We start from the raw sequence: 23,752 nt of genomic DNA, 5'->3' as shown, positions 1-23,752 counted from the left end.
AAAATTAAATGCCATATTTCTTTGTAGGGAGATTGTTCATGGGGGCACACTTTTTTTAAAAAAAACAGTTTGGATAGAGCTTGTGTTTCTGCATCTTAAGCATACTATATGTTGAACAGAGTAGATCTAGAAGACAACAGGTACAGAGGTAGCAGCACAATTTTGTGATGAAGCACTTCCACAATAGCAACTTCAAGCAACTTGAACTGCACATCCACAAAAACATTCCTGTTTTAAAATGTACTTTGCAATAACAACATCAAGCTTTTTTCTTTTCCCTTCCAACATACTGCAAGCACAGAAAGCCTACTTTTCCTTAGCTAGGACCTAACCCCAGTCCTGCTGATCCACTTTTAGTTACCAAGGCCACAAAGCAAGGTGAGTATCCAGGTTCTCAGGTGGAGTCAGTCTCTAACAAAAATAATCATCAAGGGTCCACTTTGCTAGAAACACAGCTGTGACAGCATTTGCTTCACTGGAGGAGGAAGATTCAGGTGCAGACCTTGCCCATAGCTGAAGAAAAAAATGTTTTCTTTTTTTTTTCCCCCTGGAAAATGTTTGCATTTATAAAGCAGGTAGATTGGGAGCTTTAAAACAAAATTTTAATGATATCAGTTCGTAATTTCTGGTAAGGGAGAAAGTTTCACAGCTCAAAGATGAGGCAGACAATTTCATACATTTAGCATGAATTTAGAAGGGATTAGGGATTTTTGACAGCAAAGGTAGTGCTTGCTGTGGATTAAGGTCGCTTCAACCAAAATTACATAGGAATATATATACTAAAAAAATAACTTTTCAGAATTAAAGACAAATATGAGTTACATGTAGTCTGTGTAATTAAATCCATTTTTTACTTTGGAATTAGATGCCTGTTTTTGTGGTAATCCAGTCACGGAAATAAGTCACTCGTGTATAAACTCCAGGTTTATTTGGCTTGGCACATTCATCTCCCCAGCTCACTATGCCCACGAGGTACCACATCAGTCTAGAGTCTGGTGTAACCAGTGGTCCCCCAGAGTCTCCCTAAAAAAAGAGGAGGGGGAAAAATATTTAGTTGATCAGAAGAGAAAATACAATTCTCTCTATAAACAGGAGGGTGTGTTCTATAAGAGAAGTTAACCAGCAGTATTTCAAGAGCAACCATTTGTGCAGAATCCAGGGTTTTTCTGAAACTTGAGTTCAGAAGTCTGTGCTGTTTTCCTGTTTGCCAGGGAAACTCCTGACCTCTGTTTTGGTAAAAGACCTAACAAAAAGATTCTGTTCTGTTTTGTGATACATTGCTTCCCACCTGTCTTGTCTTCTTCCTCATACAGAGTATGAAAACACCAGTATAGACAGCAATCTAAGACAGCAGGAACCTTTTTTTAACAGGTTTGAATAGCAACTGCTATTCTTAAAATAAATAATTTTAGTCAGTTTTAGCAATAATGTTTAAAAAAGGAGCTTAGAGCTCCTTTTTGCTTGGAGCTTTCAATAAGAATTTGGTCTTCTAGTTAGATGATATCTCCTTAAGGTATTATCCATTTTCTGAGGCCCAATTCTGATACTGTTAATAGCATGACACGATCATTACAGACTGAGAGGCAGTCCTTGCACAACAGATCAAATTCTCCAACTTTCACTAAAATTATTTACTGAACTAAACAGCAGTTGCGCCCTTCTGCTTAGGTCTTTTCAGTGCTGAGCCAGGAACAGAGGAATGAGCTTTCTAGGCTCATTCTGCAGGGAATTTGTCTTTGGGCAACAATCTGTAGGACTGGGATTAAGGGAAGAGTCTGTATTGAACCAGCACTTTAGGAGTACAATCTTTAAAAATAATGTAAATAGAAATTATGTTTTTTAAAGCTATCACTATGGAAGTCTTTTTGTTTGAACATAAGCATTTCCTTGCAACATTTGCAAACCTTCAGCATGCATGTTTCCTTCCCATTCTTTTACACTCACCTTCCTTACAGTTATCTCTGTTTCAGACAGTTCTTTCACTGAGCCAAATTTGGTACCAAAGATCACATTGTGACAGATCTGTTATGATATGATCATGTCCAGAATTTACTTTCAGTGAGTGACAGTGCATTTTTGCTGGTACCTTGACATTCTTAACCTTCTTCCTTCTCATCTCCACAGAAGTCTGGTGCTAGCTACTGGAGACATTTCATTTTTAGCTCATAATTAGTATAACAGTGTTTAGTGCTAAATGATGTGTAGTAAGTGCTATTTCACTTTGCAACTAAATTCCTGTTTGAATGGAGCCTATTTAAAGGACTAATACATTGTCCATTAATATTTGGTCAACCGGATACTGCAGTCAGCATTAAAATAGTTTTCCTTTCTAATTTTCAGCTACAATTACCTGACAAGCATCAACTCCTCCTTCCAAGTATCCTGCACACAACATCCTGGGTGTTATGTCCCCATCATACACTTCTTCTCTGTTGCAAGTGTCTGAGTCAATAAGTTTCACTGTTGCCTCCTGAAGAGCATTTGGGGCTGGACCTGAGAGAAAACACAATTTGGGCATTTATGACCATAATTACTTTGCAGTAGTTAATATACAGGAAGAGTGTTTAATGTCCTCTTGTGGAGGATCAGCTTGACTTGGTTTATTTTGGAGGTTTTGCTTGTTGATCTGCCTAGGTCAGGCCCTTAAGGAGAATGGACACAGAATAACAGACTCACTTAGGAACTGTACCATTAAGACTGAAGTAATGATTGCATGGTACATAGTGCCTTATGTGTAAAGCCATATATTTTACACATGTTCCATATAACACAAATTCCATATCACATGGAACACAAATTACCTAGCAATTTGAGCAGATGATACAAAATGAAGACATTTTGATACCATTGTTAAATCTACTCTTAGTGTGGCCTGGTAAGAGTAGGAGCTTGGGTAATTCACAGCTCACCCTGCACATTAACCTGAGAGCTCAGAGAGTTATCTGTAGCTTGCTTCTAGTGCTAGCAAAATATATTTTTTGGTGCTATATAAACACGTGCATGGCTGACTACCTGTCTTAAGAATTTCCAATATCAAATAGAAAGGCTGGGAAAACAGAACAGTCTTTTTTTGTTGTTGTTTCAGTGGACTGTAGTTCTATCTTTATCCATTCTAGTTTTAGAACAAGAAACTGATGCCTACAACTAAACAAACCTATTGCAAACATTAGGCTTGCTGTCATATCACATATGGTTACAGAAGTGATATCAGTTCACTCAGAGCCGCTGTTTATGGACCATACAGGTCACCTGGCAGACTCGGGACTCACCATCATTGGTGAGAGCTCCCCAGCCTGTGATGACAGCATAAATATTGTAGGGAAAGGTCTGAGATGGCTCTGGCAGACAGACACGATGTATGCTGCTCGTGAACTCAACTCGTTTGGAGAGCTGCACAAGTGCAATGTCGTAGTCATGTTCTGGGTAGAGGTACTTCTCATGGATAATAATTGTCTTGACTGATCGCTTCAAGCTTGGTGGCTTCAAAAGAGCTCCAAAAGTAGCAGTCCACTTCTGAGGGTGAGTCATGCTGAAAAAGGTAAGAGTGCTGTAAGTATTTTACTGTAAATATGTGTTTGGGACTTTAAATTGCAAAGTACCTTTACTGCAAAACTCCTTCAAGCCAGCTTCCTACAAGATAGTTATGGCATCCATTACTTTCCATAACAGAACTGTGGGCTGCTACTAGAAGAGGGCACTCCTCCTCAGTCACAGTTTTGTACTCCTCCCCTGCTCCTTGTTCCTGATCTATCATTGTATGGCCATAGGGTGTCATCAAATCCAAAAGCTCTTCTGCTGCAAACACTTCATTTCCCTTACTCTTTTTGTACATTGATAATCTCTTCAATCAACTGTTGCATCTTAAAATACTTTGCAGCTTCAAAATTGCCATGCTTTAAACAGAAAATGCTGGGACTGCATGGCTGAAAAGAGGGGCAGGAACATGGGATGGTAACTGCTGGTAGCAATCTGCAGTGGCAGCAACCCCATTGTAACACAAAGGCATACGTTTAAGAAATGTGAAGTATGACAGGAAACAAATACTCCACCATTTCACTCACCTTACCTTTTCTGCACTTTGGTCAGTACACCAAGTGACTTTCACTCATAAAATTGCCAATTCTGCTCCCGAGGGCCAGTCTTTTTCTCATTGAAACATCCAGCTGATGGGCTTACTTAACCCTGATTTTTCTCTTCCAAAATTGTTTGTCTGGGAAACAGTCAGGGGTGTTGTGCAAATCTGGAAAGCCACACAACTTGATTCAGAAGGGGCAAATTCTGCTGTGGATTCTAAGATGGGAACTTACTCTCTGAAGCAGTGAGCTGCAGACACCAGCCATGTGTTGCTGATGAGTGTTGCACCACAGCGATGGATGTTGTTGTACTGCAAACTGGCCTGCCACGGCCAGTCCCCGGTCTCTGCAGAGGACAATCCGCCAACAATTCGCAGTGATGAGGATTTTGCCATTGACTTGACTGATCTATTCTGTCGCAAACCACAGACTGACAGAAAGGACAAAGAGAGTATTAGCTATTCTTCTGTTTAGTAAATCTTGCAAATGGCTGTGGAAAACATAAAATTACACACCATCCATATGTTCTGTAAAAATGTATTGGCATCAACAAGAAAACACACCTTCCACCAGCCCCCCTTCACCCCCTGCCACCATCCTCCAAATCAGAGCTCCTCATGCACAGCCCATGTGTTAGAAGCCTGAATGAACAACTGACTATCATGGAAAGCCATGATGGTCAAACATTCAGGCTTAGCTGTGTGAGCAGCCTGACTCAGGAATCAAAACCTTCACCACACACTCAAGACAATTCCCAGACAGAGGCATTGCCAACTTCTTTAATGTCCCAGGTAATTTCTCAATAGGATAAAATATGAAAAAGGCAGAACATAAAATGGGAATGATCCAAGTTGTAGGATTTTACCACGCATGCACGCAAGATTACATCAGCAAGATGTCACCTGGAGACAGGCAACTGATCACTGCAGTCTGCAAGTGGATCTGGAGAGGCATTTCCAGCAAAGAGCATCATACTACTCCAGAGATTACAAAAGGCATGGGTACCTCCAGCGTGGTATGATACCTCTATCAATGACACAAAATAAGCATTTTTTCCAAACCCAGAGAGAAATTGAAATATCCATAGTTTCAGTTTTTAAACTCGAGATATTCAGCTATTAAACTCAGGAGCAGCTGGAGCTCCTGCATAGCTTTAGAAACTTCCTCAATGAACAGACCTTCTTCAGCCATCTTCTCCCATCCAAACAGCATCAAATCCATCCTGCCTGAACTAAGACTCACTAGTTTTCATCCAGATCCCAATTTCAGCTAGACATTAGGAAAGTTGACACACAGGACTATCAAATTCATTGAAAAAGAGACAGATGCGAAATATTTGCATAGTGACCACACAATCCAAACAGTTGCTGCACAGCTTGTCTCCCAGACAGTGACCCAGGAGGGGGCCAAAGCAGAACCCAGTAATTCATCACTGAGGAGCTGCCAGCCCCAGGGCCCTTGAAGTCCTCAGAAGTGAAAAACTGGAGCCACAGAGAGTGTTATCTGATCCCTTTCCTGCTAGTGTCTGCACAACATTATGTTAACACTACTTCATGGCCAAAAGCAGCAGGAATACCACATCAGACTAAAAGTTGTTCATAAATTTAGAAGAAAGGAAGGTTACGCCACACTGAGAATTTCATGGGCTCAGTGCAGAGTGTGCCCTCTTCTGAAATTTAAAACCACAGTTAAGGAAATCAGTGATATCTAAATCTAGCTGTCCAAAAGTTTTGTGTAAAAGACAAACTTCAGAATATACCATAGTTCATAAGACTGTCTGAACTAATGTTTTTCCTCCTGAAGGCTCTTTGTAATCCTCAGAAACTGGTCCTAAAAGTGCACAATCCTATCAATCACCTGAGCAGTCAGTGTTCAAAACACAGGGAAAAAACTCAGTTCCATCGTGCCTCAGAACACCAGCACCTACATCAGACCCAAAAGTGATGTAATTTAATCTTCCATTTTTGACAGCTTATTGCTAAGGAACTCATCAAACCTTCTCAGGGTTAAAAGAAACACAACTTGTAAGCAAAGATGGTTTTATAACTGTTTTATCTCCAAGCAAGCTGACTTCTTTCTCTGAAAACTCAAAAAACATCTCTAAAATTAGGTATTTCTATCTAACCCCTAAGCAGTTGAGACTTGAGAAGACCAGTCACATTTCTGTGTATTTCCATGAGGAACAATTTCATACTGTCAGCCATTCCAAATTCCAGAATATTTTGATTATAATCACAGGCTGATGTAACTTCTATACGTTTCCCTGTGGTACCTCTCTCCTTTCAATGCATGCTAAGGAAAATGACATAGTCACAATTTCTGAGAGTACAAGGTCACATTCATTTGACAAAAGGATGAGAAAAGGCTCTTAAGGACCAGGAAAAGTGTGCAGGGACTCTTAACGCTAATTTTAAAAGTTGGAGATGAGATTTCTAATGTTTACAAAAAGCCTCACTTACTGTCATTGAAGATGGCTTCTGCTCTTAGTGGCTCCACATCTGAAACAGACAAACAAACAGTCAGGGTAAGTCAAGTAAGATCTTGTACTCTCTCTGTGCCCTCATCAAGATCAGAAGCTACTCACTTCACTGCAGCAATGGGAGCTTACAATAGCAGTGGCTTACTCTCCTTTCTCCTATCTTATTGGTACACTATTAATATTAAAATAGATAGTCCATAGCAACTTATTGCATGGCACAGCAGGTTCTAACAATACTTTCTCTCCTTTAACATGCCTGTTGTATGTTTACTGTAGCTTCCAGCATTCAAAACAATTCTTAAAATAATACAGTTTTTGTTTTTTTAAATCACAATTTCAACACAGTTTTTTAATTTTATAGTGATTCTATACTAGTGTCAACAACTTCATATTTTGTGTCTGGATAGGCTTTCTCAGCAGATCCCTATCCTTATCTACTTCCTTCACTTCTCTTTGCTGCTACACAGAATAATATCCTCATTTTGAGCCAAACCCACACCGAGTCAGGAGGACTTTTTTGAATGCAGAGGGCTCTGGCTCACACTTGTCACCTGCTGGGTCTGTATCACAGGTGTTTTGCTTGACACTCCCTAAGGTATGCAGGGTGAATTGTCTGTTTGCAATCTACCAGTACCAGACATGTGCTCACTCATTTCTTAATGTGACAGTAAGCAGATTATAATAGAAAAAAAGGAAACAAGCAGAACTCCAGCACATGTACAGCTTGTCTTCAGGGAATGTTATAGATAAAGATAGTGCTAGGCTGCCATGTGTCCATGCAATCACGGCTTTATTTTATAAGGATTGGAAATGAATTAAAATTGGACATTTATATAGCAATACAGTCTATTCACTATAGAAGAAACTGAAGTCTTACTCACTATAAACAGGAACTGTTCACATGATGAAGATAATTACATTTCACTGATGGGCAAGAGAAAACTTCCAGGGTCCTCTTTCAAATAAAAATGCTTACCTGTACTTTCTCAATTCATATGCAAAAAGGAGGAAAATATTAAATGTACACATACTTTTGCATTTCAGTAACACTAGTTGTATTCTGTGAATTTCCATGGATAATATGGTTGGCTGTCTCCTAGAACACTTACATAAAAATGGAATAATACCACAAAGCAAAAGCTAGGTCAGCAGAGGGATTCAGTATTTCATTACTGTTTGCTAAACTGTACTAAAGATTTGGCCACTTCTCCTGCATATTTATATTGGCCAGAAGTGCTTTGAAGAATCTGGCCCTACTTGTTTCTTTCAACTATGATAAGCATCCAGTGTTTTCCTAGAAATTCATACAGCCTTCAGAACTAGTTCATCATTTGAGTCATGCCAATATTTTATATCTGGAAACTGGTAAGAAACCAACAAATGTAATTTACAATGAAAGAGGACCTTTGGTCTTTAAGTGCAATATTGACTGCAATGTTTTTTAGCTTTTCTCTGGGTGGAGAAACATTTACCTCATAATTCATAATTACAAAGCCTGCAGCCAATTATTATCACTTACATTATGTTGCAAAGCTCATTGAGAAGACAAAAGGAGCAACCAGCTTGTTCAAGTGCAGTGCCAGAAGCAATTCAATTGGCATGTTCCCACTGCATCCAATTTTGCTGTGAGTCACAAGTGCCCTGCAAAGCACCTGTCTATATCTGTGTTTGCCTTTTTATGAGGCACTCAGGAAAAAGTACAAACCTCACATGGGCAAGATTTTACCCATTGCTTCCACTTGGATCAACTTCTGTGTAATTGGAGAAACAAGCCTTTCACACACACACTGCCAATCTGTACAGCTTTGAATGTCAGCATATCTTATAATAAATCACTACTATGCAACTGCTATACTCTCCTACACATCCAGTCCTGAAGGAAAAAGGCCAGTGAAATCCTGTTAGCAAATTCAGTGCTGCATTCACTAGGGTAGAGTCCCAAATGCAGAGCACATGCATGTGTTTGGAAAACTGAAATAACTGATCCTATTTTCAGATAAACTGAGCCCACAGTAGATCGCATCAAAAGCAGGGAGCACTTTGGGTTACATGATACCTCTGAAAATCAGACTGCTTACTGGTTTACCTTGCTACGGGCTTGCCTTTGTCACCAGCTTCCCATTTTGGCCTGTTCAAGAGCACAGATGTTCATACTGTGCCAGCCAACATGTTGCAAGCCCTGCTTAAAGCAGTCACTTGTAAGGCAAAAGAGAAAATGTCACTGCCCTGATCATTTACTAGCTGCCCTAGTTGTTTGCATTACCAAGAAAAAGCATAATTTAGTAAAAATTAAAGTGTCATATCTTGCCCCAACTGCATATGCCTGCAAAAGTAGTTGTTTGTTTAGGAGAACAGTGTTCAAGCTTCGGCTGTAAACAAGTTTTACTTGAACCTGCATTGAATACCTGTAAAATGGAGCTTGCTAATGAATTAAAGCTTGCTTAACTTTAATAAAATGAATATTTAAATTAAAATTATAGCAATCTGTTGAAATACAGCTTGGGGATTCCATCTCTTAGAAGAGGGCTCTGTTCTGGACAAGGAATTTTGTTAATACAGTTATTTAACATTTTTATTAAACAAAATACCTCTAAGATACACTTAAATTCTTAATTTTTTATTAACTTGCATTTACTATTTAAAGTTAATAAATTATCAGTAAAGAACCTTTTTACTCTTCAACATATGTGTTTGAGCAAACATGGAAGGAAATGCTCTTAGTTAACTGCAGAGTGAATGGGACATCTTATCTGTGAGGGGTTCAGAGGTTCCTGTGAAAAAAGTTGCTCACTTTGCTACATCTCTAAATAATGTCAGTGTCACTGCATCAGAGGAATCAGTTAGAGGAATCAGTTGTATGTCTGCTGCCTCATTTCATTTTATCCACAGAGTTCAGTGTTTACAGTAAAAGGAAAAAATCAGACAGAACTTTGTGACATAAGTGTATCAGACATTACATTGACATAGTGCAAGCAAGGCAAGCAAATGAATTATTAGGGGATATCATGCATTTTCAGCATGGAAAGAGCCAGAGATGGCAAAATTAAAGATAATAAATGTTTTAAAAATCTGATGCAGTTTACCCAATTACATAATTTTTCACAGTTGTTGATTTGTAAAAGAAACTTGATTTTCTTCATAGGTTTCTACACCCATAGATTCTCTAGACGTGAAAACATAATTTCTAGTCTCAAAAACAAACTGCATGTTCCATACTCTATTATATCAAGTTGCCACATCTTGCTTGTCTGTTTTTTCACACATAGAAGGTAAGGTAGAGATGATCTTAAAAGGGATATGAATGGAGGAAAAGATTGTAAACAAAAATAAGGTAGAGTATGAACTTCAATGCCCGTAACACATTCTTGGAAATGCATTTGAAGCATAGCTTTGGGAAATGCACCAGGGAGCAGAAAAAGCATTTTTCCCACTGTCCTTCACCACATTTTAAAAACAACTTTCTTGAAAGGAGAGAGAATTACAAAATTCTCAGCTACATCAGAAACAGGGGCCTCACCCAGTGTTATGTAGGGTAACAACTGCACATGCAGACAAAAAGAAGAGGATCACTGGTGAGTTTCAGTAGGTGACCAAACTGGGCAGCTGAGAGGAATGTCACAGAGTGCATGTCTTGCAGTGTAGACAGAGATGGGGATAATAGCTCTACTCTAATGCTCTTTTATTATGGTAAAGACCACAGAGGTCTGAAGTTCTGGGGGAAATGGGAAAGTGAGCAGCAGATTCCATCATGTTCCAAAAACTGTACCTAAAAGGAACTGCAGGAATTACCTGAAAGATGGCAAAACATGAGCTTTGGGTTCAGCAGGAAAGGCATGCTCTTGTGCGGTTACATAGTTCATACATCCTAAAATTTCTCTCCACTAACCCTCCAATATTCTCACTGCTCTCTCAACAGAACTTACATTTCCAGATTTATGCACCCTTGTAGAAGTAGCAAGACATGGCTTAGGTACAGGTGATGCAATTCTCATTCCTTCAACAAAGTAGAGTAACCTGATAGAGACACAACTGCTTTGCGCCTCTAATTGTGCCTGTCACCCAGCTGTTCCCTTCCTGCTGATGTTCACTTTACCTGTCCTCACATTTATGACCCCCTCCACTGTCCCTATCAATATCTTAATCCTGTCCATGAGGCAGACATAGGTCCATACCTCATAGCGTACGTCCAACTCCATCTGGTTGTCCTGCAGCCTGAGGAGGAATCTGCTATGTACCAGTTCTGTAGCAGGTATCCAAACAGACATGATTTTTAGCATTACTTTTCTTCCTGACCTACACTCATGCCCTGGCTGCAATCAATGTCATACTACAGTAAAGGCAGCCCAAATTACTCTCAATCTCTGTAGACAAGGCAGGAAAAAAAATCAAGGTTTGAGTGAGAAAAATCAATTAAATTAATGTATATGGGTCATGAGAAGTGAGGTCAAGATGACTTTCTACTTAATTTCTTTATCACAAGCATATCCTTTCAAAATACTAATTTTAAAATACATTTCAGTTCCTCCCATTTCAATCATTCTTTCTAGACTCTTACTGAAATGTACTACCTTTTGCCAAACTAGTGACCTCAAAGTGGAGGAATATCAGGTCTCCACTGTTTCCCAATGTACAGATGCGTGTTCTGTTCCACTCCCCAGAGATGCTGTTGTGGCTTATAAAGTGCAAATATCTAGACTGTTCCATACATTATTTGACACGGAACATTCCTCATCAACCCTGTCAGACACTCATCTGCATGACTCCCACAGAAAACTCGATAAAGAATTAAGAATCTGTCTGCCAGGTTCTGTACTTTGTAATTGTTAGGAGCATTGGCAAGCCCCAGATTCCAGATAAATAGAAACAATAACAATTGGCTTGTTGATCAAAACCAATTCATGACTCATTATTCATGGTCAAAACCTTTGGCTGTGCAACAGGTGGGAATACCTCCTACTCACTTTGAACAGTGCCAGTGATCTTGCAACCAGCTGCTTTCTGATGTCAGAAGCACATTCCCAAAAATACATTTTGGGATACTTCCAACTTACCTGACAAAGGGAAATAGTCTGGCAAGCTGCTCTATGCTTTACTTAATTCAGATCCAGACTGTCAGGTGACTCTACTTCTAACCAAGAAACCCTCAGGAAAATACATCAGCCTTGTAGGAGAACCCTTTGTTGCCAGAACAATACAGAAGGTAAACTGCAACACCTTCTTTCAGTGCCAGTGGAAGAGCAAGTCCTAACATGGGTGTTTCCAAGCCATCTGACACTTTGATATCTCACTTTGATTGCCCTTGCACTGCTCTTCAGGGAAGGTAGGAATTAGTTTGCTTAAATCCTCACTGAAAAATATTTGGGCTTCTAGTGGGGTTTGTACACAAGGGCAGAAAATTCTATCAGTTCTTATTTTCTATCAGAATCAGAGGGAACATCCAGATGTAAACCATCCTTGACCAGGGGACTCTGGAGTCTGAATAAATAAGAAAGCAGGAGCTTCAGTAATAATACATTTGAAGGTACCCTGACAAAAATGTATTTTTGCAGTCCTCTGTAAAGAACATCTACAGTTTAGTGACAGACAAGCCAGAGACAGTATTATGTTGTTGTTCTTGAAGTTTTGCACATTTTCTATTTTCTCACATATGTATAATCAAGATTCTCTCTGTTTTACAAAAAAAAAAAAAAAAAAAAAAAAAAAAAAAACTGAGAAAATACTGTCAGTTTAGACTTTATCCACTCTTTTTTCCCAGTCCTCGGGAATGCAGAGAGAAAGCAAGTTCTACCCCTGGTCTGGCAGACTCCTTAGCGTTGTAGTGCTGCCCTGAACTGCAGCTTGAATGTCCCAAGTGTAGCACCCAATTTGGAGGAGTCTGTTGGAGCTGATTCTCAAGGCAAATACTTGTGAATGAAGCACAGGTTGAGACATGGTGTTGAACAACAAGGTGATTATTTCGGGGGAGGAAGATTTGAGGAGGTTCCCTTTATCAGACTTCCCCTAGCATGCCGTATAAATAAGTGCCTGACCTGGATTTGTTCAACAAATGAGCTATGCTTAGCTAAACTGAGCTATATTGTGGTCCCTAAATTAGAATGTTTCGATAAGGTGGTTACAAAGAACAGGTTAATGATTTTTTACAAGCCATTATGAAAATGTCATTTCAAAAATACATCAGGATGAATAAGAATTCCAGTTGGCAAAAAGGTACAATGAAGCAAGATTTAGAATGCTGCCTGCAGAGCATAGACAAAATCTAGGGCTTCTTAGGTTTCCCCGGTTTAAATACTAATGGTGGACAAGATATTTCAGGAGAGAAAAGTAGAAAATGAAAAATCTAGATTCTTCTCTGGACCTCTAGGACCTGTTGAAAATTGTCACTTTTCCCTGGTGTGAGGAATAAGTTTTATAAATTGAGACCAGCATCTCCTCTAAAAGCACAGGAGATCTCCATTCTATACTCTTCTCCTGAGTCGACCTGAAATGATACCCCCAGGAGCTGGCCTAAGCTTCATACCACCGCTGAAATCCTATTAGCAAAGAAAGATCAAATAAATTTTTTTGGGACAGCCTTTTAGTGTCTTAGAAATGCCAAGGTATTGTTTATGTTCTTTTGTGTCAGTCACAGCACTTGCACAATGCTAGTCCTGTAATGAGTGGCTGACCTGTGTAGTCAGTGTTTTATGGTTAGGCTGGGAGAGCCAAGAAAAGCAACACAAAGTCTGTCACACAACTTTGATAAAGTAATACAGATGTCATCTCTTAGTGAGACTATTTAATGAAAACATTGCAATTCAATTGTATTAGCCAATTTTTTAATTAGGTATTAGTGCATTACTGTAACAATCCTGGTGCAGTTCAAGGTCAACTAAAACAGTCTGGAGTCGCTTCCCACATTTACCAGACTGAATAAAAGCAGCTTGACTTAATCACAGTCCTTTTTAACAATAATTTTTGTACTCTTTACAATTTTGTTCTTTATGTAAAGCATCAAATTGAACTAAAGATTCAAAATTCAATAACCCATGGCCCAACTGTGTAAATGTTTAAGTACATATTATATTATTGGCTTTTTGCAAATATTAAAATGAATGCTATATATATAATGTTGAAAAACTTGACTAAATGAATAGAGCTTCTTTTAGTTCTGCTATTAACAAAACTTAGAAATAGTAGTGTGATAAATATATTTTTTATTATAACATGGTGATGTAAAAAGCTTTTGTTCATGTAACTAACTCAGAGAATAGTAAAAAGATAATCAGGAAATTCTTCACATTCTTGTATTATTCTATCTAGATAAAGACAGGAGTGATGAACACCAGAACTCCAAGAAAAAGATTTATTGATCTCCATTATCAAGGAGTGCACTAACAAGAAAGGGCCACAAATGGGAAAAAAAAAAAAAAAAAAAAAAAAAAAAAGGTAAAAATGTTGATTTACTGGTTTGGGGTGGAGGGGGGAGTAATTTTGAATAACGCATGAAATCTATGAATATGCAACAAGTTGATGCATTTAACAAAGTGTTCTCTGAGTTAAGGTGTGCTCTTGGCGGCAAGCCAAGCAGCCGGTCACTGTAACCTTTTGCTTTATTGTCCTTATTGTCTTTTATTAAACTTTTTAAAAAATCTACCAAGAAACTAAAACTCATTTTTCACAGTAAACAACAACCAAAACTCTTTGAATCTCTCTGATGCCCACACACTGTGTTTATCTGGAAGAATTTACACATGCACTTTGTTGAACAGGAACTACTGGCATATAAAAATGGTGATTATTTGCCCAGAGGGATGTCACCTATCATCCTGAGCCATTCCAATGGGAAAGGGCTGGTTAGCCCATCAAGAAACAATGGGGGTGTGACATCTCATATTTGAGTTTCATTGCATTACCACAATGCAAATATGTGCCCAATTCAAGCACTAAGAGGAGGAACAAGAAGTTGCTTCTGCTCATTTCTGAGTGGGAGGAAGTCTGGATCCATCCACCCTGGAATCTGGCCCAGGTTTCTTGTTCTCCAAGTACAGTCGTCTAACCTCTGCAGATTTCTGCTGGTTCAAGTAATCTAGCATGGAATAGCAAGCAGCAAGCACCCACCCTATTACTGTACTGTCACCCTTGCACTTAGGAGTAAGCAGTTCTGCAAAAACAAATGGAGCAAATCTGCCCCTGTCAACCAGCAACCCATTCTTGAAAAGTCTGACACCCAGAAAAACTGCTGACTTTATGTAACTGAAGTCAAGACAGAGACAAGATTCTAAGCCTGCACAAAAATTCTGTAGCAGAACTGAAATGCAGAAGATAGTGCAGTTGAATGCTCATATCCTTCAGATTCATGTCTGCATTGTGAAGAAAGGGATAGAATCCCTATCTGAGAAGTCAGGTAGATAAGAACATTATGCCTTTCTTTCCCTTTTCTCTGGGCAGTTTGCAAGGATTTTGATCCTCCCACCAAATATTATTTTTTCAGTGCATTGATTCTTTCCCTTTGTTGTCCAAGTATACTTCCTGCACTTTCAGTCTCCATGACAGTAACAAAGTTGGTACTGCAGTTTGGAGGAAGGCTGAGGCTGTAAAGATTTAGGAGTGTTTGCCACTGATTTTAGTCTAACTTAAGGAGCATGAAAGACTCATTCAGACATAGTAACATCAAAAGCTGTCATCGAAAGGGAAAAATCAAGTCCCATCAATCAGGAAATGGAAAGAATTATTTTTAAAAGAAATATAATATACTTACTTGAGATGGTTGAAGATTGGACATTTATTCGTAGAGGTCCTGTGTATTTTTTCAGGCCCCTCCGTAAGATCTTTCCAACTCTTTCCCGCAATGCTTCTCTAGAATCCGTAGAGGAGAACCAGAATGTGAGCAAAGCCTCTGCCATCACACCATCAGTATCTGGGCTGCAAACCAATGAAAGAGTCTCGTTACCTTCAGCCCATTTCTGCACTTCTTAGCTTTTATCTTAGCTCCTCTAGCAATGGCAATGTAACATAAAAGATTAGATACATTTTAAAACATTTGTGAGAAAGAATTTCCAAAAGAAATGCAAGAATGCTGAATGGTCAAATGCATCATAGGCTAGAAGGCAGCATGATGCTTTCTGTGAACAAATGGCCAGACCAATTTTATAATAGAGTCTGAAAAGCAGTGCATGCTTGAGACAGAAGAGAGGAAGGAATGAACTGATTTAATTGCAATGAAAAGCTGGATAAACAGCACTTCAGAAACATGAGGTAATGATATCTACACAGACCTTTCAACGGCCCTGTACATACACAGAATAAAAATTTACAATATACAATATCATCAGAAAGGCACTTGGGCCTTTTTGGGAGATGGAGCAAGACCACACAACCTAATTCCACCGCAGCAATCTCTTGGAGAATGTTCCTGAATAACCTCATATTGAGCAACAATAAATGAAACTTGGCAGCATACTCACAATCTATTCATTAAAGTCAAAGAGATGGATCACAAAAAGGGCTTTTAACAGCTCATTTGAAAGTGCAAGCAGCACACACATTGAGACACACAATTCCACAACTTTAATGTAAGATCAGAGGAAAGAAAAGGGAGAAAAGTCTTGTAACAGGTTGAATTCACCTGGTAGTAGTATTTCTTTTTCCTTAAGGCATCAGATACCACAAGAGATGGAATGATAGACTACAAACATCAAACTGACTAATCTGGAATAGTAAATCTTGCTCTGTACTTGCAGATGGCTTGTCCCTGGTCATCACAAAGGAAAAGTAAGAGCTTGCACCAGGAACCTTCTCTCTTGTGCCTCCTCCCACCTGAACTAAGAAGCAGTGAGATACAAACCACAACAGATGAAATCACAGTTACTTCATACAGGGGGAGAGCTGAAACCAGGTTGCTCTGTCTTTAGATAGGAAAGGAAAAGAGAAGATCTCCTAGTTATGTCTCACAGACTTGGAAATTTGTAATTATATAAAGGAAAAATAGAAGACAGGCAGCTTATACAGGACTCATGCAATCAGGCTTTAATCTTTGAAAGGAACATATACCAAATTGAAACAGACACGGCTGATATCACCAGTGAAAGGAAAGAAAAGGCTGTGTGTTTTAAACACACAAAGGCATGCCAAATGGTTTGTAGGTGAGCAGAAAGACACACTCCACACTGCCTCATGGATCTCATAATTGAGACTGAGAAGTCATATGTGACCTTCTCAACAGACTATTTTTTCCATTTGTTCCAACTTCAATGTGATTGCCACTTCATTTATTTTTCCAGATATTATCTGATCCAACTGTGGGTGTTGCTCTGCATTTCTGAGGTGTTCCCTCACCGCTCCCCCCACTCCTCTTCCTGTTCTATGCCACACTGGAATTACCATATCAACTCTTGCAAGCATACCACGCCTCTCGAAACCCTCAGGTAAGTACTGCCCACCTTGATTCACTTATTATATAGCAGAGATCCAGAGCCAAGGACACCTAGTCAAGATTAGTATTGTCTTTCTCAGTGAGCAGAGGGCATTATTATTAATGCATTGCTTATACTGAGCCAAAAGACACACACTATCCAAGTAAATTCACAATCATGTCCCTGCTCAAAAGAACTTGCAGTCTGAGCCCTTGAAGACACATAAAAAGTGTGTATCTGAAAAATCAAACAAGCTTTGGCACATACAAATCTTGCATCCAACACAGCAAAGATCACAAGTACCTCAGTCTATCCTTGGGAACAAGAAGTAATGAAAAACACCACTTATTCCTACATATTGGCCTTTCAGATCCTTAAATCACCCTGCCTATGCTTGCAACACTCTAGTCAGTATCAAAAAATATCTGTAAAGCTACACTCCAATAATGAATTGTGTGTAACTGGGGATTAACCTAAGATAGAGGAAGAGGCAAGATGTCACAAACCATGTAAGAACAAGGAGAAACATATTCACAAGGATTAGATCTTTAGATCTTAGTCTTGCAGCTTTAGTCTATGATTATGAAGACATTCAAGGTTTATTTGCAAAGTGATGGACACTGTCACTCAGAAACAAGATCATAGTAGTACAATAGACAGTTTGCGAAAAATATAATTTTCAGCACTTAACAATGGTTAAAAAAAATAAAATCAAACATTATGTATTATTGTCAGTTGAACAGAGAGTAAAAGAAGAAAAAAAGCTCTACATTGTTCAATGATAATCTCAACTATGGGTCTGACCCCTTCATATCAAAAAAGCAGGAATAGCAGACCTGAGAGATGTATGGAACAGGATGATAAGAAACAGTTTGAATGCAAAGAATGCTGAGCAGACTGGCATTTGAAAAGAAAAATGGGGATCTCATTGAATACAAGAGAGAAAAGGGATATGTTGGGAGGATCCAGCATCAGTAATTGCATGGAGAGGAGGAGTAGTGATCAACTTTTTATCATCTCTTTCAGCACAAGAGCACTGAGTGATCCAAAGAAGGTCATTCTTCACACATATCTCCTTCCTAAAGTACCGAGATGCACAGATTTCAAGAGTCCAGGAGTCAATAGATAAGTCCTTGGAAAATAACACCACCAAGGGGTGCTAAACAAATCACAACCACTTCAAGAACTCCTGAGTGATAAATACCTGGAGGCAGGAAGCATGACAAGAAGCAGTTATTACACATCTGTTGTGCTGCTACTGTTCCCTGGGCGGCTACTTATGCCCATTCTTAGAGCCACAGTGATAAGTGGGACTTTCTGAGCCAGCACAGCTAGGTTTTACTTGACAAGCCCAGCACAACAGCAATGCTAGAAATGACATCTGCATTAAGAAATTGTTCTGAAGATCCTTTTTGGTTTTAGATAGCTTTAGTTATCTCTGCTTTAATAACTAAAGCTTGTTCAAGATGTGAACACAAACTTGTTGGAATTTGGACTGACTGAAGGGTATCTTTCGCATTAAGATCCAAAAGAGAGCAGGGTTCAGAAACAGATTATGCTCAGTTAGGAATTATGCTCTGGTTTTACACAAATACACTTTACTGAATTAGATCTAGCTGGGCTTGGTGTACATTTAATTTTATCTCAGCTGCGTGCATTTATTATAATCTCACATACCTCACTCTGATTAAGCGTGAACTGATGTATTTTTTCCTTAAAATGGAATTGTAAAAGGTCTTGTCGATCTGTTGAAAAAAGAAAAATATAAGATAACAACAAAAAGGAGGGAAGCAGACATATTGCTGGAAGGAACATTCAGAAAAGAGCATTCAGTTACAAACTCACAGTTTACAGAGCGAAAAAACATAATGCAGCCCAGCCTCTAGATAATTTTGTCACAGACCTTTTCTAACTATTTCCTGTTTGACCTAAGGCACATCATAAAAAAACAAGCTCATTTTTTCTAAATGCCCTATGGCTGCATCAGTGTGCCACTGCAGTGCTGTCTCATCAACTCCTGATATAATGAGAAATACATAAACATCCTTGGAACATACTGCTGCAGTCTTCCAAAGCACAGCTTCCTAAAGACTGCCCACAGAGCAGATACAGTATGCTGTGCTCTGCAGTGCACTCAGCCTTTCTTTTAGGTGTCCTTTCTGACAAAGCATTTACCCTTAGCCTATAGCAAAACCACCAATCATTTCAAATTATGATTCAATTATCATGTTCCCCTATCATCCTTGTGATTTTCCACATACTTGGACAATTTTCAAGCAATTCTCATCAGAAACTAGAAATCTAGGACTCCTAAGGAATTGATCCCCAGAAAACATCTTTACTGTTCCTGCTTAACCACATCCTGTCAAGATGTCATCTCAAGATTGCATGATCAGTCTGAGACAGCTCAGCATGATACAACATGGCATGAAATTCTGCCAGGAAAGGCTCAGGATCACTGAAGGATTGAGAAATAGCAGAGTCACTGGTGAGTTATGCAGCAACTCCTCCTACCAATAACACCAAGTAAATTGAACATATCCTGTAAACATCAAATGCATGACAGGAAAAACTGCATAGAAATGCTTTATAGCATCATATAAGCTGTCTTTTTTAGATTTTTAGCCCTTAAAGGTAGTCTATTTTAGCCAAGTCTCAAGATGATCTGTTTTCCAAATGAAAGGGAAAAATAATTGTTCTCAAACTACTAGTATGTTGAAATATGTCAGATACAGAAACAAGGATGCAAGCGTGAAATCTGGGAGTGATTCCTCCCAAGGAACACAAACCCCCTTGTTTTCCAGCCTTGGCTGTCTCAAGATGAAGCTTTATGGCATTACACAGGGATATTGAAGTAGAATAGTTTCAATATGAATACTGTACAATGATTATTTTAAGGTGATTTTAAGCATATATTAGTAAGGAAAAAAAGAAACATTTTTAATGGTCATGCATTTAGCTATGTTTAGCCTTGCTCTTACTAGCAGTTATCTGCTATTAGTTTGACATTTGGAACAGATAAAATTCTATGGAAAAAGACATCTCAACTGCAACAAGCTACTATAGATATGCAGAATGCAGATTTTCAGCTGCATTTTATGATGCATCCAATTAAAAAGAGTTTTATGTCCTATAGTTCTGCATCCTGTTCTACCACAACCTCCCCTGGTCATTGGAAGCAGTTGCCCTTAGACAAAGAGGAGGTCTTGCTTTGCTTTTTAAAATTATAACATTTGCTCATTGTTTCTGTCACAGTGTTAACTGCTTCACCATTGATTGTGTAAGCAGAAGCATGTGGCTAAGCAGCACTGCCAGCTTTGTGGCATGCAGTGGCATGTGCTATCTTCAGCTGCATTGTCTTTGAGAACTTTTGAGATCTTTGGGACAGGGACTTCTTTGTGGAATGCTTTGCAATCAAAAGAGAGCCTTGAGCTGGGCTGAGATGCACCTCAAGCTGCTGTGTTGCTCACAAGTACAGTGAAAGCAGAGTGACTTTCAGCTTGGGAGTGAAGAGGGCAGGAATTTGCAATCCCTTGCAAGAGAGGGTTGCGTCCATTTGACATTCCCAAATTCTTTATCTCCTCCTGACAGTTGTGTTTTCAAGATACCTTATTGTCTCAGATGTCAAGTGTTTTTGCTACACTTTTCACCTCTAGTTCTGCAGCAAATACAGGGAACCTTATTTCTACACCCATTCTCTTGTGTATCTTTGTTACAGCCTAAGCAATTTGTATGACTGTATTTTTTACACTCCCAACATGTAAAGCTTTCTCCTTTTCTCCTTAGCCTGGACCACTTCCAAGATGTTCCATGCAGTCTGATGAGGAACACCGTGTGCTGCAGCAGACAGATTTCCAGTGGTGTCTCACAAAACACAACTACACACAGTACTTTTAGCAAAAAGAATCTATGGAATCCAAATGCAACTAAGGTATCAGCAACAGCCACTGTTTTCAGAGCATTCAATCCAGAAGGCATGTTAGTTATTTTCATGGGGAGAACAGGAAGTATATAATTTAAAATTATACCAAATTTGTGTTGCTTCTATTCTCTTTCACACTTTCATATCTGAATGAGAAAGTAGACACTTTTCCCATTACACTGTCACTAACTTTCCCACCTTTAAAAGCTGCCCTAGCACCAGATCACCCACAGGCAAAAAAAATAACTGAAGGGTGGCTTTGTTTTCAGTGAACCTTGCAGGGCCTTTAGCACCTTCAAATGTGAGCTAACATTTTTTTACTTTTGCAATCTACTGTGTTTTATCATGAAGGAAAGGATAGCCAAACCTCTGCACTGTGGCCTAATGCTCACCTGCTGATGAATTCATTTGGCAAAAATGACTCAAATATCTTCTTTCCTTCAACTATGATTTTGGTAACCTGAATTTTTATGAGTAATCGTTATATTCATACAGAGTTTATGTAAGACGAGAGTGTGTAGGAAGATGCCTTCAGATAAAAACTTTCAGAGATTAATGTTCTGCCTTATATTTTTACAGTTCTTTTTTTGGTGAAGCCTTTCACACACCAAACACAAAACATTTATCTCCAGCCTGCTTATAGCTTTTCTTTCAGCTTGAGTCACAACCATGGGAGCAAAAGCAACTAGGATTTTGTCCAGTGACTAGCTGTGACCTGGATCTGCTTGGGAGAAACATTTACACTAATTTTAAATGTTTTGCTTTGATTACAGCCTCTCAAAAGTGACACTGTCATGATCAGATCACTTAAATTTGCCACTGTTTAAGTGCATCTCACTGTTTTTCCTGGCCCTTGTCTAGCAATAGCTCAACTATGACAGCTGTTCCTGCAGGCAAGGTCTATGAGCATTCTGAACTAAGCACAAAGTTCTGCTCCTTCAAAATGACAAGCATTTTCCTGACAGTCTTTGTTTTAGCATTTGTCTAAACAAGATTTTCTTTTAGCTCATGTTTGCTGGCTAGCTTGGCTTAACGACATTTCTAATTTCCTCAGTTTAATTTCATATTCTCTATACTTTTTACTACACTTCTCTCTGTGCAGCACAATTTTTTTAGACAAACTGGACTTTGTTCCTGAGTGCTGGTCCATCCAATACAGTAACTAATAGTGGCTAGCACCAAAGATGAAGTAAGAGAGCAAAACATTCCCACCTGTATAAACCCAGTCAAAAAGGAAATTCTTTCTTGTTCCTTGTAGCCAGAAGTTGTTTTATACATTGATGAACAAGACTTCTTTTCCTATTCTGTTTCAAAAAAATGCCAGATCTCATCATCATATTCTTTTTCTTGTGTGGCACCATGCTTTACCTTCTAAGGCCCATGAGCAACATACTGAAATCTTTGTGATTCTTTTTGTAAAAATCTTTGTGATTTCAGAGTCGCACAATATGTCCTTCCTCCCTGAGACCCAAAAACACCCAAACTCTGGAAATAGATCATGACAGGGTGGTATGGAACTGACATCTGGGCTTGCCCAGATGTGTGGCTGAGTCTGGAAGTGACTCAGCAAGGCTGCCTGTGTCAAGCCCTCACTTTATCCCACCACACACTGCTCTGCCACCACACATTGGGTCACAAGGTTTATCCAAAAGTTATCTTAAATCTCCTTTGACAGAACTCTCCTCAGGAATATTTGCTGAACACACTGAGTTACTTGCATGGCATGTTCAAAAGCATTCAGTAGGCTTGGGAGCACAAAGCCTCTTGTTGCTCAAAAGTACTGCTTTTCTGCCTGCTGGCAGCTATCCTCATACTATATTCTTCCCCTTACCTCAGTAGCTGCTAAGGATGTAAAGCCTATTATTAGTGATTTTTAAAGCTTTTTGACCACAAATATTAATTGCAACATACCACTTGATTCAGTGACTCTCCCCAATTTACAGCTCAACATGCTAAGGCCCCTAGAACTGACCATAATTCAAATCCAGTAGCTGCTCCTTTGAGAACCTGACATTTTTGCTGCCATGATTTCAACTAAGGAGTTGAGAGAGGACACAAGGAGAAAGACTGACAGGGACAGCAAAAAAAAGAATGTGGCACTGTTCCAAACCAGGAGGTGGACATGACACTCTCCTTGGAAACAGGCATTCCAATTACTACCACAGCCCTATAGCCACAGTCCTTGCCCAAGGTGAAGAAAACGAATCTGAAGGAGAGCAAGTGAAATGGTCCCCATGCCTCCAGCAAACAAGAGGATCAGAAACCTTCCCATCAGAAACCACATACACAAAGACAGCAGGTCTCACCGCGGGCAAGAGCTGGGTGATCCCAAACACCAGCAAATGGCATCACAAACTCCTCATGGAGTTTAAGCTAACAGGGCTGCTACAGCTGAGGGGTGAGTAAGCACTGCCTGACTGCACTAAAATAAGGAGCTCAGTTGGATGGTTCCCGGAGGCCATATCTGCAAAAGAGGAATAATTGCCCTTGTACAGCAGTTCCTAAAAAGATTGGTCTTTCGGATAAATGAAATTAAGAGGACTAATACATGGGATAATGTCAGGATTTAAAGTACCATGCTTATGCTTGGTGCAACCAATTTCAAAAGCATGTAATGACATGAGTGTTTCATTATAGTTATGTGTATTAGTGACAGCTGGAATTAAGGTCACCTAAGTATTCTCATTCCTACTCCCTGCTTTCAATTATCCATAATTAGCTTACTAAAACTTTCACACTGCTATTAAAATTTTGTCTACTTAGGGGGGGAACTTTCCAACTTCTGGGGAGAAAATCAGGTTTGGTGAGAAAAGCATCTCAATATCCAGAGAAGGGCTTTTTGGTTGGGGTTTTTCTTCTTCCCAAAATAACACACTTTCCCCAGGAA

The 23,752-nt window shown here is 39.2% G+C and overlaps 1 protein-coding gene across 1 annotated transcript in view; it reads right to left on the bottom strand.

Annotated features, from left to right (window-relative positions):
• Positions 1 to 861: 861 nt before the first annotated feature.
• Positions 862 to 23,752, bottom strand: part of LOC130252381 (transmembrane protease serine 11E-like) — a 39,471-nt gene continuing 16,580 nt past the window's right edge. Inside the window, exons 4-10 of the mRNA XM_056489874.1 lie at positions 18,621 to 18,688; positions 15,290 to 15,453; positions 6,533 to 6,571; positions 4,308 to 4,503; positions 3,270 to 3,529; positions 2,351 to 2,493; positions 862 to 1,023 (exon numbers count right to left, since the gene is read on the bottom strand). Of these exons, the coding sequence (XP_056345849.1) occupies positions 862 to 1,023; positions 2,351 to 2,493; positions 3,270 to 3,529; positions 4,308 to 4,503; positions 6,533 to 6,571; positions 15,290 to 15,453; positions 18,621 to 18,688 (1,032 nt within the window). The remainder of the gene's footprint in view (positions 1,024 to 2,350; positions 2,494 to 3,269; positions 3,530 to 4,307; positions 4,504 to 6,532; positions 6,572 to 15,289; positions 15,454 to 18,620; positions 18,689 to 23,752) is intronic.

Source organism: Oenanthe melanoleuca, chromosome 4 (assembly GCF_029582105.1).
Source record: "Oenanthe melanoleuca isolate GR-GAL-2019-014 chromosome 4, OMel1.0, whole genome shotgun sequence".
In the NCBI taxonomy this organism is placed as follows: domain Eukaryota; kingdom Metazoa; phylum Chordata; class Aves; order Passeriformes; family Muscicapidae; genus Oenanthe; species Oenanthe melanoleuca.
Note: the sequence above shows the minus strand (reverse complement) of the source record. Positions and strands in the feature narration are given on the sequence as shown.